Here is a 16,972-nt window from a genome sequence, read left to right as displayed (position 1 = left end):
AACCTCAATTGGTCAAATGGAAAGCTCTTTCAAAAGTAGAATTGACCAATTGGAAAAGGAGTTGCAGAAGGTTAAGAAGAAAACTCCTCTCCAAAAAAAAAAAAAGAATGGAGCCTGCAGAAACTAATGACTCCATGGTCAACAAGAGCCAGTTAAACAAAACCAAAAAAATAGAAAAAATAGAAGAAAATGTAAAATACCTCATCAGCAAAACCACTGACCTTGAGAATAGGTCAAGGAGGGGCAACCTGAAAATTATTGGACTTCCTGAGAACATTGAAGAGGAAAAAAGCCTGGACTTAATATTACAGGATCTAGTGATGGAAAACTGCCCTGATATCGTAGAACCAGAGGGCAAAGTAGATATTGAAAGAATACATCATTCTCCAGAAAAAGATCCTAAAATGAAAACACCAAGGAATGTTGTGGCCAAATTCCAGAACTATCAGATAAAAGAGAAAATCCTGCAAGCAGCCAGAAAGAAACAATTTAAATATCAAGGAGTCACAGTAAGGATTACGCAGGACCTGGCTGCACCAACATTAAGGGATCGAAGGGCTTGGAATGAGATATTTTGAAGAGCAAGGGAGCTTGGAATGCAACCAAGAATCTACTTTCCCACAAAGCTGAACCTTCTCTTCCAGGGAAAAAGACAGACATTTAACAAAATGGAAGAATTCCAAAAATTCCTGATGAAAAGACCAGAGCTAAATAGAAAATTTGGTCATCAAACAGGAGGTTCAAGAGACACAGGAAAAGGTAAAAAAAAAAGGGGGGGGGACAGTTAAAAAAATTGCTATCCAATAAGTTGAAACTGGCTATATTCCAGCATGAGGAAAAAAGCTTCTCATAACTCTTGAGAATTGTAACTCTAACAGAGAGAATATACCTAGCCAGAAGTGATGGACATTCATGACCTATCCATGAGACTGCTATCCAATGGGATATAACTGGCTTTAACCCTACTTGGGAGAAAGACTCTAATAACTCTCAAGAATTTTTTAACTCTATTAGACAGAATGTACATAGCTAGAAGTGACAGATACTCAGAATTTTCTATGACTCAGAATGATCTAAAAAACACTACCTCCTTAAAAAGGGGGACAGGAAGGAGATAAGAGGAGGGAGAGAATTGAATGGGGTAAATCTCATTACACTAAGAGGTACAAAATACCTATGGTAATAGAGGGGAAGAAGGGAGGAGATGAGAAACACCTGAATCTTCTTCTCATCAGACGTGGCTTAAAGTCAATTTACACATACTTAGTTAACTTAAAAAAATCTAACCTTTCAAGGATTAAAAGGGGAAAAGGGGAGGGCTGATGGAGAAAGGGAGGGGGAGTGGGGGAAAAAGGGGGAACTAACAAAAGAAAGGGAAGGGAAGGGAAAAGAGTAAAAGAGAAAGGGGAAAGAAAGGGGAGGGGTGATATAGGAGAGCAAACACACTGAAGGGGGTGGTATTCAGAAACAAAATACTGGGGAATATGAATAAAGGGAGGGGGAAGGGGGAAAAATACAAACAGAGGGAAGAAAGTATGGAGGGCAATAAAGAATTAGTAATCATAACCTTGAATGTGAAGGGGATGAACTCTCCATTAAAACTTAAGCAAATAGCAGAGTGGATTAAAAACCAGAATCTGACAATATGCTGCTTAGAAGAAACTCATTTGAAGCAGAGAGAGACACATAGAGTAAAGGTAAAAAGTCAAAGCAAAATATATTTTGCATCAGCTGAAGTAAAAAAAGCAGGGGTAGCAATCCTTTTCTCAGACAAAGCAGCAGCAAAAATAGATAGCATTAAAAGAGATAAGGAAGGAAACTTTATCCTCCTAAAAGGTACCATAGACAATAAAATTATTTCAATACTGAATATATATGGACCCAATAGGACAGCATCCGAATTCTTAGAGGAGAAGCTGAAAGAACTACAGGAAGACATAGACGGCAAAACTCTAGTAGTGGGAGACCTCAACCTCCTGCTCTCAGATTTAGAAGATCAAGGACTAGTCTACTTGTCAGATCTATGGAAAGGGGAGCTATGACTACAATGTAACCCATATTACCAATGTGTAATAGTAAAATGTAATAAATTATATTCACTTTTTTAACAAAAATAAGAATATGCATTTTTTAATATGAACACTGAACCTGCTTTTTTAATACTAGTGGATCTATATCTGATTTGCTAGAGGTTGTAGCAATGAGAATACTTTGAAGATGCTCATTTGAAATTTTTGTCCTATTTTTACTTTCTGTATGCTTCATACAAAAGTTGCTTAAAAATATACATACTCCCCCAAAAAAGATGTCATGAACAAAGCATGTTCATAAAATGCAATTATGATAAACCAGATAGTGACTTAAAATAAAGATCCTAATTCCTTTAATGTATATCTTTTGTAAAAAAAAAAAAAAAAAGAACAACAACCAAAAACTTCTGTGATCTGTGAGACCCCCCCACAATATTAGTTTTGTAAAAAAGTCTGGTCTGTGATGTTGCAGGTTGACACTTGTGTTCACACATTTCTGGTTACATAAAATGGGCTACATGAATGGACCTTCAGGTGCATGCAAGTTAGACACACCTGGCTTAGATGAACAGGGAATCACTAGCCACAGTCCTACAGAAGATAAACTTCCAGGCATCTTCATGTACTCTGCCACTGTATTCTAAGGTATTTTGGATCTTATCATCTGCTATTCCCTATTGATACCAAGGAAATATTATTGGATCTATCACTATACCTGAACGATCCAGGGGGGCTTGCCATCAGTTCTCTAATGAATCTTTGGGACTTCCAGGCCTTTCTATCTGCCATACAGCTTAGTTCTCTTCTGTGTTGTTTCCCCCATCAAAGTATGAATTAATAAAGAATAAGGATTGTCAGTTTTCTTTGTGTATTTCAAGTGCTCAGCACAATGTATTTTTTTTCATTCAGTCATTCATAGTCCCAACTAGGCTAAAGTTAGGATGCTGAAAGAAAAAAATGAAGTTAACAATGCCTGTTTCCAAGAAGAAGTTCATTCTAGAGTAGAGCAGTTGAAAAAGACAAGTTCTGGCATTCCAGTTTATTGATCCTAAAGATAGTTAAATATGTAAGCAATAAAATAGGGAAAGCTATGCTACTAAGCATAAATCCAGAAAAGTTAACTAAAGTACTTCTTAACTTTATAAAAAATCTAAAGGACTTTTCATGAACTAAATGAGTGTTTTAACATTTCATGTTTCAGTGTTAAAACAATATTCCACATGTAATATTGGTATAGTGACCTGCATAAATCAACTGAGTTATAAGTAGGCATTGGAGTATTTGATCATTTTGAATTATAGGAATATATAAATATATTTAGAGATGTAAAGGAGCTTACAAATCAAGTCCAATCTTCTCTTTCTACAAGTGAAGAAACTAAGGCCCAAAGAGATTAATATTTGCCCAAGGTAACATAGGTCAAAAGTGTGAACCCAAGTCCTATAACTCTAAACCAGGATTTCCCAACCCTCAATCCATAAACAATTTTTTTTAATTTTGATAGCCACATTTCAATGCAATTGGAAAGACTATATATTTATTTTATGCATTTTAAAATATTCTGAAAATGGGTCTATTTTGCCAAAAAGGTTCATGGCACAAAACTGGTCAAGAAACCTTACCCTAGGGGGCAGCTAGGTGGCTCATTGGACAGGGTACCAGACCTGGAGTCAGGAAAACTTGAGTTTAAATCCAGCCTCAGAGACTTAATTATATAGCTGTGTGACTGTGGGCAAGTCATTTAATCCCATTGTCTTATAAAAAAAAAACCCAACCTGACTTCTGGCCAAGATGGCAGAGAGAAGACAGGCACAGTTCTAAAGTCTCCTGATCTTTCCCCATCTATCATATGAAACAAACCTCTTAAAAGAAATCCGACCCACAAAACCCGGAAAGAAAAGCCAGGAGAAAGAACATCTACCTCAGGATTTGTCTCCCTCAGCAGCACTGGATGAATTCTGGCAGGTGAGTCTGGGTGCAGTGGGAGGATCAGCCCTAGATCAGCCAGATTAGGGCTGAATTGGAGTCGGGGAGTCTGAGGGCCTGAGAACTGGACCTGCTGGATCAGAGGTGGGGCTAGATGGTGGGGGCTTGAGTCAACTAGGGAGCAGGAGCACACTGACTCTCTGGAGCTTGCCAACAGGGCTGGGGGGAGAGCTCCAGTGCAGGATAGCTGCGGATACACCATCCCTGGGATCCTCTGGTCTATGGAACTCTGAATACATGCCTCCATTGCTCTTGAGGCCTATTCCTGGAACAAACAATAGCAGAATACTTTTGCCTCAGGCCCAGGTATGTGAGCAGAAAAACCAGCCCAGCTGACAATAGGGAGAAGGGATGACCTCAGACCAGGGTAAAGCCCACCACTGATTGAAGGCAAAAGGATTCATTAGGTCCAACTCCTCCCTTCAAGCTAAGGGAGAATGCCTGGATCAAGGTCACAGGCACTCCAGAGAAAGCAACCGGTACCTCCTACTGGCCAGCCAGAGAAATTGCACTCAGTGAGTAAACCAGTCCCTCCACAACTCCCTCCCCTCCCCAAAATGAAGAAGGGTCAGCGGAAAGGTGAATCCATAGAAAAATTCTTGTTGGGGAATGACCCTAACTCAGAGATACCTAGAACCTCTGAGGATAATATGATCTGGTCTTCAACACAGAAAGACTTCCTTGAAGAAATAAGGAAGGAGTTTAAAAATCAACTGGAAAATTTGGGAGAGACAATTAATACCTTGCAACAAGAAAACAAATCCTTAAAAAATACAATGGGACAAATACAAAATGAGAATAAATCTCTCACATCATCAATTGGACAAATACAAAATGAGAATAATTCTCTAAGATCCTCAATTGGGCAAATAAAAAAGGAAGTAATTCTCTCAAAACCTCAATTGGTCAAATGGAAAGCTCTTTCAAAAGTAGAATTGACCAATTGGAAAAGGAGTTGCAGAAGGTTAACGAAGAAAACTCCTCTCCAAAAAAAAAAAAAGAATGGAGCCTGCAGAAACTAATGACTCCATGCGTCAACAAGAGCCAGTTAAACAAAACCAAAAAAATAGAAAAAATAGAAGAAAATGTAAAATACCTCATCAGCAAAACCACTGACCTTGAGAATAGGTCAAGGAGGGGCAACCTGAAAATTATTGGACTTCCTGAGAACATTGAAGAGGAAAAAAGCCTGGACTTAATATTACAGGATCTAGTGATGGAAAACTGCCCTGATATCGTAGAACCAGAGGGCAAAGTAGATATTGAAAGAATACATCATTCTCCAGAAAAAGATCCTAAAATGAAAACACCAAGGAATGTTGTGGCCAAATTCCAGAACTATCAGATAAAAGAGAAAATCCTGCAAGCAGCCAGAAAGAAACAATTTAAATATCAAGGAGTCACAGTAAGGATTACGCAGGACCTGGCTGCACCAACATTAAGGGATCGAAGGGCTTGGAATGAGATATTTTGAAGAGCAAGGGAGCTTGGAATGCAACCAAGAATCTACTTTCCCACAAAGCTGAACCTTCTCTTCCAGGGAAAAAGACAGACATTTAACAAAATGGAAGAATTCCAAAAATTCCTGATGAAAAGACCAGAGCTAAATAGAAAATTTGGTCATCAAACAGGAGGTTCAAGAGACACAGGAAAAGGTAAAAAAAAAGGGGGGGGACAGTTAAAAAAATTGCTATCCAATAAGTTGAAACTGGCTATATTCCAGCATGAGGAAAAAAGCTTCTCATAACTCTTGAGAATTGTAACTCTAACAGAGAGAATATACCTAGCCAGAAGTGATGGACATTCATGACCTATCCATGAGACTGCTATCCAATGGGATATAACTGGCTTTAACCCTACTTGGGAGAAAGACTCTAATAACTCTCAAGAATTTTTTAACTCTATTAGACAGAATGTACATAGCTAGAAGTGACAGATACTCAGAATTTTCTATGACTCAGAATGATCTAAAAAACACTACCTCCTTAAAAAGGGGGACAGGAAGGAGATAAGAGGAGGGAGAGAATTGAATGGGGTAAATCTCATTACACTAAGAGGTACAAAATACCTATGGTAATAGAGGGGAAGAAGGGAGGAGATGAGAAACACCTGAATCTTCTTCTCATCAGACGTGGCTTAAAGTCAATTTACACATACTTAGTTAACTTAAAAAAATCTAACCTTTCAAGGATTAAAAGGGGAAAAGGGGAGGGCTGATGGAGAAAGGGAGGGGGAGTGGGGGAAAAAGGGGGAACTAACAAAAGAAAGGGAAGGGAAGGGAAAAGAGTAAAAGAGAAAGGGGAAAGAAAGGGGAGGGGTGATATAGGAGAGCAAACACACTGAAGGGGGTGGTATTCAGAAACAAAATACTGGGGAATATGAATAAAGGGAGGGGGAAGGGGGAAAAATACAAACAGAGGGAAGAAAGTATGGAGGGCAATAAAGAATTAGTAATCATAACCTTGAATGTGAAGGGGATGAACTCTCCATTAAAACTTAAGCAAATAGCAGAGTGGATTAAAAACCAGAATCTGACAATATGCTGCTTAGAAGAAACTCATTTGAAGCAGAGAGAGACACATAGAGTAAAGGTAAAAAGTCAAAGCAAAATATATTTTGCATCAGCTGAAGTAAAAAAAGCAGGGGTAGCAATCCTTTTCTCAGACAAAGCAGCAGCAAAAATAGATAGCATTAAAAGAGATAAGGAAGGAAACTTTATCCTCCTAAAAGGTACCATAGACAATAAAATTATTTCAATACTGAATATATATGGACCCAATAGGACAGCATCCGAATTCTTAGAGGAGAAGCTGAAAGAACTACAGGAAGACATAGACGGCAAAACTCTAGTAGTGGGAGACCTCAACCTCCTGCTCTCAGATTTAGAAGATCAAGGACTAGTCTACTTGTCAGATCTATGGAAAGGGGAGCAGTTTATGACTAAGTAAGAGTTGGAGAACATCACCAAAAACCAACTAGATGATTTCAATGACATTAAATTAAAAAGCTTTTGCACAGATAAAACCACTGTAACCAAGATCAAAAGAAATGTAGTAAACTGGGAAAAATCTTTACAACTAATGTTTCTGACAGAGGACTCATTTCTAAAATATACAGAGAACTGAGTCAAATTTTAAAAAAAAAGCCATTCCCCAATTGACAAATGGTCAAAGGATATGCAAAGACAATTTACAGATGAGGAAATCAAAGCAATCCACAGTCATATGAAAAATTGCTCTAAATCCTTATTACAAAAAATCCAAATTAAAGCTTCTCACACCTCTCAGATTGGCCAATATGACCAGAAAGGATAATGATCATTGTTGGAAGGGTTGTGGGAAATCCACTGTTGGTGGAGCTGTGAACTCATCCAACCTTTCTGGAGGGCTATTTGGAACTACACCCAAAGGGCAACAAAAATGTGCATACCCTTTGACCCAGCAATACCACTACTGGGTCTATACCCTGAAGAGGTGATGAAAAAGGGTAAAAACATCACTTGTACAAAAATATTTATAGCAGCCCTGTTTGTGGTGGCAAAGAATTGGAAATCAAGTAAATGTCCTTCAATTGGGGAATGGCTTAGCAAACTGTGGTATATGTATGTGATGGAACACTATTGTTCTATTAGAAACCAAGAGGGACGGGAATTCAGGGAAGCCTGGAGGGATTTGCATGAACTGATGCTGAGTGAGATGAGCAGAACCAGAAAAACACTGTATACCCTAACAGCAACATGGGGGTGATGTTCAACCCTTAAGGACTCGCTCATTCCATCAGTGCAACAATCAGGAACAATTTTGGGCTGTCTGCAAAGGAGAATACCATCTGTATCCTGATAAAGAGCAGAGGAGTTTGAACAAAGTTCAAGGACTATTCCCTTTAATTTAGGAAAAAAACAGATATCTTATTGTCTGATCTTGTTACCTCTTAGACTTCTTGTCTCTTCCTTAAAGATATGATTTCTCTCTCATCACACTCAGTTTGGATCAAAGTACAACATGGAAACAAAGTAAAGACTGACAGATTGCTTTCCGTGGGTGGGGGGGGGGCAGTAAGATGGGGGGGTGGAATTGTAAAACTCAAATAATATCTTTAATAAAAAAAATTTTAAAAAAAAACCTTACCCCAAAGACAATACCCCTTCCATTGCATTATTTTGTTCTCACAAAACATAAAAGAACTGTTAGAGATCACATTTGTTTCTAACTCTAAGAAAAGAGTCATTAAAAAGCTATTCCCATGAAAGGGGAAAAAAATCCCTAATAAATGTCAGTGGACTGGAACAAAAGAGGACAGGAGTAGAAGAGAATAACTTGAATATGAGATTTTGGTACTTGTAAACTTCATATTACAAAGTTTCAGTTATCATCATAGCCTGTTCAGCTCACAAATTTGTAGCAATAAAAGGACTAAATGCATAGATTAGGATTTTTTTTATGAATTAACTGTAAATCTCTGTATACACATAAATATCAAAATCCTTTTTAATTTTTTAAAATTTTGATACATAGGTTCATAGAAACATTTTTTAAGGAATGTTGGTTAAAATATTTTATGGGTTACAAATTGTAATGAGATGAAAATTAGGGTTTGATCTAAAGTCCATTTATAATTATAGGATTAAAATTAGTTTCAATTATGTTAAGCTTTGATATTGTTCTTCGCAGTAGGTTTTTGAATGGATCCCTCATAAACTGATGATGTTTGCGCATGACATCAGGGAGGTGATGCCATGACAAGCACATGAATTGGATTTGAGTGAAGGGTTCTTTCTTCCTGCAGACTCACTTTCTCCTCCAGAGCTATCTGGTTCCAATGACCAGATATGAATCAGGACCACTGGAGATAGGCCTGGATGCTAGGCAATCAGGATTAAGTGACTTGCCCAAGATCATACAGCTAGTAATGTCAAGGTCCTCCTGACTCCAAGGCTGGTGCTCTATCCACTGCACAGCCTAGCTGCTACCAAAATGAACACAGCCATTCCCTTTTAATTACTTGGATATTTTCACCCAGACCACATTAATTTTGAAAAAAATAACTTTTAATAGAAATACAAAGGCAGTATTCAGTGGTATATACTAAAAGACTTAGTTTTCAGACTCCCCCGGCTTCCACCTGAAATCCCACCTTCTCTACAGGAAACTTCCCTAACCCCTCTTAATTCCAATGCTTTCCCTCTTTTAATCACTTCCTATGTATCCTATATATAACATGCTTTGTATATACTTGTATGTTTTCTCCCCCATTAGACTGTAAGCTCCTTGAGGGCAAGATCTGTCTTTCCCCTCTTTTTACATTCTCAGATCTCATAGTGCCTGACTTGGGATGGTTGCTTAATGTTTGATTGATAAATTTAGACTCAGTCCCCTAGTTGCTAAGAACTACCTATAAAATGAAACTAAGAAAAAGAACCAACCTAGGGAGTTAGAACCAACCTAGAGGGATGCTTTCCCCCTTCTTCCCTATTTTCTAGCCGCAATAATGGTTATTTCACTCTAAAATTCCCCTTTGATATAATTTGATATAAAATTTCCCTTTAATAGTGAAAGCAGAAGGAAGGACCTCTTAAGGTAAATTCAGAAGATAATTGAAATGTGGATTTGAATTACAAGTGTAAAGGGTACTGTTTTATTCATAAAGATGGGGAAGGTCTGATCTTATTTTTAGGTAATGGGGAAAGACTGGTATCAAGATCATCAGTGGAGTAGTTGCTATTGGCAAAGTAAAGGGCTACATTATCATCAGAGACTGGACCAAAGAAGTATAAGGTTTACTCAACCACATCATGGAATAAAATGAATATTCATTAAACATAATTGATTCTGTGCAATGAGAGCCTAGTTGACCTTCATATAATATCTGCATTCAATTCAATAAATTTTATTGGTTGCCTGCTACATACAAGGCTATGCTAGACCATGAAAATATAAACATAGATAAAGCAATAGTATAGTAACAAAAAGCACTGGTTTTGAGTCAGAAAACCTGGGCCTGAATCCCAGGGATTTTCTTATTTATTGGTCTTATGACAGTAACACCACCTATCTAGACCTCAGTTTTCTCCTAAAATGCCTAAAAGATCATGAGATGGCTGTGAGGTAGATAATGATTATTACATAAAGTACTTTGTAAACCATGAAATATCATCATTGTTGGTAATGTTATTGCTTCTTTATGTACATTTTCTCATTACTTAAGGGACTATTTCTGTAATGAAGGCTGTGCTAGAAGTTATGTTTAAATCAATGGGACCTGTACCTACTCACCAAAAATACCTAACTTAGAAGAAAGGTTTGAGGCAAGTTACATTTTTCTATTAAAAGAGTATTATTGGCAGAGCCAAGATGGCGACAGGAGAAGATCCTCTCTTAGGCGCGCTCTCTCTCTCTCCTCTCTCTCTCTCTCTCTCTCTCTCTCTCTCTCTCTCTCTCTCTCTCTCTCTTTCCAAACTTATAAAATAAGGATTCTAACTAAATTTTCAAGAGACAGAACCCACAGAGGGATCCAGTGAGGCAGTTCTCCAGGCCAAGTTAACCTGGAAAATAGCAGAAAGGCTCCACTCCACAGGGTTAGAGGCGGTTGGCCCACCAGAGTGAAGGAACTTCAGCCTCCTGGAGGCAGCCCCAGAGCACTGGGAGCCATGACTCATGGCAGCGGGGGCAGTTTCTTCACCTACACCCCAGGGAGCACTGGACACAACTGGGAAGATCAGCGGGGACCTCTGCCAGAGCGAGCTGTAAAGCCTAACCCTCAGGGCACTTAGCGAGCAGCTTGGCTGTGGCAGCCTAGATCCAGTAACCAGAAGCAGGCGGAGCTGGTAAGCAGGAGCCCCCAGGCTTGAGTGCTCAGCCTAGGTAAGGGAGAGGAGAGAGACTGCCAAGCTCTGTCCTATGTACCTGGAACAGGACTCTAGGGCTCTGACCACATTCAGATCCTGATCGCAGTCTAGGCCCCCCCCAAAGAACAGCAGCCCCCCACCTCAGCCCCATGGCAGAGGGGGTGCACTTGTGGTCATTCACAGACCAGAAGGGAAGACAGAGCTTCACACAGGGAGATCCTTGTTTGAGGGGGTGTCCCAATAATACTCGAAAGCTCAGGAAGCACCCCCAAACCAGGCACAGACTGGAGAAATGAGTAGGCAGAGAAAAAAGAGGAATGGCATTGAGAAATACTTTGTCTCTGATCCCAAGAAGGATCAAAACACTCAATCTGAAGATTAGGAAGTACAAGTTCCTGCATCTATAGACTCCAAGAAAAACAGAAATTGGGCTCAGGCTATGACAGAGCTCAAAAAAAAGATTTTGAAAATTAAGTGAGGGAGATAGAAGAAAAATTGGGAAAAGAGAGAGATGCAGGAAAAACATGAAAAAGAAGTCAGCAGCATAGTCAAGGAGATCCCCAAAAAATGCTGAAGAAAATAACATGTTAAAAACCAGCACAGGTCAAATGGATAAAATAGTTCAAAAAAGTTATTGAGGAGAATGCTTTAAAAAGCAGAATTGGCCAGATGGACAAAAGAGATAAGAAAGCTCTCTGAGGAAAACAAATCCTTCAGATATAGAATGGAATTGAGGGAAGCTGCTGATTTTACAAGAAATCAAGATATAATACTTTGCTAAAAAAACGATATAATACTTCAAAACTAAAAGAATGAAAAATTAGAAGAAAATGTGAAACATCTCATTGAAAAAACAACTGATATGGAAAACAGATTCAGAAAAGATAATTTAAAAATTATTGGAAAACCTGAAAGTCATGATCAGGAAAAGAGCCTTGACATCATTTTCAAAGAATTACTACAGGAAAATTGCCCAGATATTCTAAAAAGCAGAGGGCAAAATAGAAATTGAATCCACTGATCTCCCCAAGAAAGAGATCCAAAAAAAAAAAAAAACAACCCCCAGGATTATTATAGCCAAGTTCCAGAACTCCCAAGTCAAAGAGAAAATATTACAAGCAGCCAGAAGGACACAATCCAAATATCATGGAGCTGCAGTCAGGATCACATAGGACTTAGCAGCAACTACATTAAAATCTTGTATGGCTTGGAATATAATATTCCAGGAGGCAAAAGAGCTCAGCATGCAACCAAGAATCAACTACCCAACAAAACTGAATGTCCTCTTCCAGGGAAAAAGATGGACTTTCAATGAACCCAGGGAATTTCAAATGTTCCTGTTGGAATGGCCAGAGCTGAACAGAAAGTTTGATCTTCAAATACAGGACTCAGGTGAAGCATAGAGAGTGGATGAGAAGGTTAAAATATGAGGGACTTGATGATGATGATGAACTGCATGTATTCCTGCATAGAAAAATGACACTGATAATACTCATATGAACCTTCTCATTTAAGAGAGCGGGTAGAAGGAGCTTTTATAGATAAAGCACAGGAGAGAACTGAATTTGAAGATATAATATAGGCTAAAAGGGCAATGTAATGGGAGAAAGAAAAAGGAGAGGTGGAATAGCCTAAGATATTTCATATAATAAGATTTTTTTATTACAATGAGTTATTGCAATGATATGGAAGAGGGGCAGGCAAAGGGGAAAGAGGGAACCTTCACTCTCATCAGAGGTGGTTAGGAGAGGAAATAACATATATACTCAATGGGGTATAGACATCTAGAGTGAGAAGGAGAGAAGGGGGACACAGGAAAGGGGAGGATGTGAGTGATGGAGGAAAGGATGGACTATGGGGGGAGAGTGGTCAGATATAACACACTTTCTTTTTTACTTCTTGCAAGGGGCTGAGATTGGATGGTCTGTCTAGGACCATAGAGCTGGGTGGATGCTGGGCCTCAGGGGTGGTATGTGAGCCCCAAGGCCAGGGATCTGTCTGATGCACCATTCAGCTACACTACAGCACATTTAAGAAAAGGAACAGAGTGAAAGGAGAGAGAGAAAATATAGCATACAGTAGTGGGGAAGTACGAATGGAGGAGCTGCGATCAGCAGTAATAACGATGGAAAAATATGGAGGTAGCTTTTGTGATGGACTTATCATAAAGAATGTGATCCACCTGCGAGAGCTGGAGGTGTTGGAACACAGACTGAAGCACATTTTTTATTATTATGGGGGGGGGGGGGTTCAGGGCAAATGGGGCTGGGTGGCTTGCCTGGGGCCACACAGCTGGGTGATTGTTGGGTGTCTGAGGCTGGATTTAGACCCAGGTGCTCCTGGCTCTAGGGCTGGTGCTCTGTCCACTGTGCCACCAGGCGGCTCCTACTATTATTATTTTATTTTATTTTGGGGTGGGTTTTTTGAGGGTTTTGCAGGGCAATGGGGTTGGGGTGGCTTGCCTGGGGTCACACAGGTGGGATTTGGGCTCAGGTGCTCAGGTGCTCCTGGCTCCAGGGCTGGTGCTCCGTCCACTGCACCACCTGGCTGCACCTATTATTATTATTTTTTAAAATTTTTTTCTCTTTACTTTATTGCTCATGTGGGTCTATATTTGGGGGGAGGGGTATTTGTTTATCTTAAACAAGAATATTTTAGTAATTATAAAATAAGAATAAATAAAAGAGTATTACTTTGCGTCATGTCTTCACTAGATATATGTGGATGGTTATGATTACTTGACATAATAGTATGATGGGGAAAAAAACATTAATTCTAGCCCCATCTCATCCACTAGTTTATTGTGTGGCCAAGATCCCAACTTAAGCTCTCTGGGTCAAAGTTTCTTCCTCTATGGAAAAAAAAAAGATTAGAATAGACACAAGTTTGTATCTAGCAACAAAATTCAAATTTTTCTGCATCCTTCTATTGTGCTTAGTAAAATACACAAAACTACGTTTGACTAATACCCCTAATTTGAGTCAGCATTTTGAGGGACTAAAGAAAATCTGGAGTCCAAAAAGCCCCAAATTCCACTATTAAAAAGGTAAAAGTGTAGTCCTTCCCTGGCTTAAAAAAATGAATAATAGTAATCAACCATGGAGATTGTTACTTGATCCATTAAAAATCACAATAGATCTAATTTGCCAGGTGGAGCAGAGAATCATAGAACAAGAGAAGCTAGAGAGGTTCTAATTTACCTTCTAATCCAACCCCTTTATCAGGATAAGCAAACTGAGACCAGAGAAGATGAGTATTGAAATAGACTTCTGCTTGGTCTCCTTGCTTCCAGTCCTTCCCTATTCTGATCCATCCTCCACTCAGTTGTTAAAATGGTCTTCCAAAAAATGCAGATCTGATCCTGTCACTCTCCTCATTCAATAAATTTCTATAGCTTCCTATTGCCTCCAGAATCAAACACAAAATCTTGTCTTTTAAAGTACTTCATAACCTGGCCTCTTCCTTCCTTGAATCTTTTTATACCTTATTCCCCTTCAAGACTCTGCAAGTCAATGACACTGGCCTCCCTGCTGGTGATCAAACACATGATCCTTCAGCTCCCAAATCTGAGTATTTTTCACTAGCTGTCTTCCATGACCTTCTTCATCTCTACCTCCTGGATTCTTTGTTTTCCTTCAACTCCCAGCTAAAACTCTGTCTTCTATAGGAAATCTTTCCTGATGTTATTTCTGGTGCTTTACCTCTGTTATTTCCAGCCATTTCTATGTATGGTTTGCATGTTGTTTCCCCCATTAGACTATGCGGTCCTTGAGAACAGACACTGCTTTTTTTCCCCCTTTGTATCATCATTGCTCAGCATAGTGCCTGGTATAGAGGAGGCTCTCAATAAATGCTAGTAACAGAACTAGAATTAGAACCCAAGTCTTCTGAGTTAATGTCTAAGGCTTTAGATATCTAGATTTTTTTTTTTGACTCAGGGATGGCCAAGCAATGCTTGTTAAAAAAAATTACCTAGAATCTTAAAAATCTGAAAAGAGTAGGAGACAAAAAGCAGTCTGCCAGGGAAGAGACCATAGATAGCGAGAGCTACAAAAAAAAGGAAAAATAGTAAAATGTTCCCATTTCACAAGGGAAAAAAAGCCTAGTAAACTATTTGCGACCAGATATGTAAAACACGTAGAACTGATTCTCTGTGTCCCAAGGTAAAGATGAAAACTTTAAATGATATGTAATACAATGCATACTATGGGAATGATGTAAAGACTAACAAACTGCCTTCTGTGGGGGGGGGGGGAGCAAGAATGGGGTAAAAATTGTAAAACAAAACAAATAAAACCTCTCTAAAATTAAAAAAAAAATGATATGTAAAGAATCCTAGTGGATTGGAACTCCTGACTCAAATGGGGACGGTGGAAAGTAGCAGACTAAAGGAAATCAGAGACGGACAGTAGGGAAATAGAAGCTATATGGTTATGCCCGCGGGGCAGGAGGAAACAGAGCGGAAATGATCGGTACTGCGCTGGGGCTCAGTCCCTCCCGCCCGGCCAGCCGGGGGGGGGCACGTGGCGGGCTTGGCGGGGAGCTCCGGGCCAGGCGGGGGCGGGGCGGGGGCGGGGCCAGGCGGTCACGTGCCGCGGCCCTCTGCGCCTGCGCGGCGGGCCCGGAAGCGTCTGGCGGGCTGCGACACCGGCCGGCATGGGCCTGGCCCCCGCGAGGTCCCGGGGCACTTGGCCCGCGCGCCGCCTCTTCCCCGCCGCCCCGCCCGGGGGGGCGCTGGCCCAGGCCCCCGAAGGCCCCGGGAGGGCGCAGTTGGAAGGGGGCGCCGAGCCGCGCCCCAGCCGTCCCGCGGCCTCCCCGCCGCCGCCGCCGCCATCCCCGCCCGAGGCCCGCAGGCTGGACCGGGCCCGCAGCCCCTCGGGCCGCAGCCGCAGCGGCTCCCCGCCAGGCCATGCCTTGGAGGCGGCTGTTCGTGCCGTCGCGCCCCCGCTGGAGCCGGAGCCGCCCGCCCCGGACGGGCCGAGGCCGCCGTTCGGAGCACAGCGAGTTCGTCGACTCCACCGGACCCACTGAGGCCCGGAGCGGGCCGGCGGAGCGGGTGAATGCCGCGGTGAGGCCGGAGCGGGGCCGGCCCGGGCCGGGGCCGGAGGGAGCGGGGAAGGCCGTTATGGAGGAGGCACAGAGGCCGTGGGGGTGGGGCGGCCCCGCCACCCGCCCCGCGCCCCCTTAGGACTCCCCATCATTTATTATTGATGCCAGAATGCCAAAAAATTAAGTTAGCAATTCCTAAATATTCATTTTAAAGAATCTCAACTTTAAACCAGGAGCCAAAAACAAGCATCCTGTCCCCCAGCCTCCTCCTCCTCCTCCTCTCAGAAAACCGTTATCTGCGACCTGACCCAGACAGTGGGGGCGGGGCGGGGCCCAGATGACATTGAACCTTAAGGTTTCATCAAGCTCTGAATGCCTTGAACCCAGGAGGACTTTTTTAGGAGTTAATCTATAACGATTTTTATAATGATTTGAATGACCGCAAGGGGACTTCGTTCTTTGGTTTCTAAAACCAGATATTTCTTTAAAAAGTTAAGCCTTTCTAGGTAGTGATAAACTCACCTTTCTGGAAGACTTTTATACATATGATAGACACTGATTCAACCAACAGATAATTATTAAAACACCATTATACTGGGGGAATGTCAAAATTTAGAAAAGGTTGATTTTTGCTGGCCTGGGGTTAGCCGGTTTATTAATCTTTAAATTTTTTCTTCCAGGAAACCATCTTTTCCTTGATTGTGCTTTATTCTTCAATGTTAATGCCGTGTGGATGGGTGTTGAGTCACATGGACAAGTACAGAAAAGGCTAGATTTGAAGGTGGGGAGCAAGAATCCTTTGCTGAATGTTTACAAAAAAATTAAACATTTTCATACAAAGTAAAGTGCTTATTTGCTAATAACCATTGTAGGTTTAAAGTTTCAAAACTTACATGATTTGACTGGATATTTTACAACACTTTGCCTTATTGATATTTTTGTTCAGTTCTTGTTAAATAAAATTGAAGCAGACATTCTTCTGTGATGTTACTTGTGATTACATTCCTAAGAATTTCTAAAAATCAGACTCAAGTTCCACTAATTGTTGAGCTATTCCTATTTC

At 40.7% G+C, this 16,972-nt stretch overlaps 2 protein-coding genes across 2 annotated transcripts in view; one reads left to right on the top strand and one right to left on the bottom strand.

Moving 5' to 3' along the window:
* UNC79 (unc-79 homolog, NALCN channel complex subunit) overlaps nucleotides 1-16,972 on the bottom strand; it is a 364,853-nt gene that overhangs the window by 334,453 nt on the left and 13,428 nt on the right. The gene's annotated exons all lie outside the window — the stretch shown is intronic.
* Nucleotides 10,663-16,886, top strand: LOC141522870 (uncharacterized). The gene is made up of 3 exons (XM_074236271.1): nucleotides 10,663-10,758; nucleotides 15,352-15,928; nucleotides 16,590-16,886. The coding sequence occupies exons 1-2, from the start codon at nucleotides 10,663-10,665 to the stop codon at nucleotides 15,889-15,891; spliced, it is 636 nt and encodes a 211-aa protein (XP_074092372.1). The 3' UTR covers nucleotides 15,892-15,928; nucleotides 16,590-16,886.

Source organism: Macrotis lagotis, chromosome 4 (genome assembly GCF_037893015.1).
Source record: "Macrotis lagotis isolate mMagLag1 chromosome 4, bilby.v1.9.chrom.fasta, whole genome shotgun sequence".
Classification (NCBI taxonomy): Eukaryota; Metazoa; Chordata; class Mammalia; order Peramelemorphia; family Peramelidae; genus Macrotis; species Macrotis lagotis.
The sequence above is the reverse complement of the archived record's forward strand: the minus strand, read 5'-3'. Positions and strand labels throughout refer to the sequence as shown.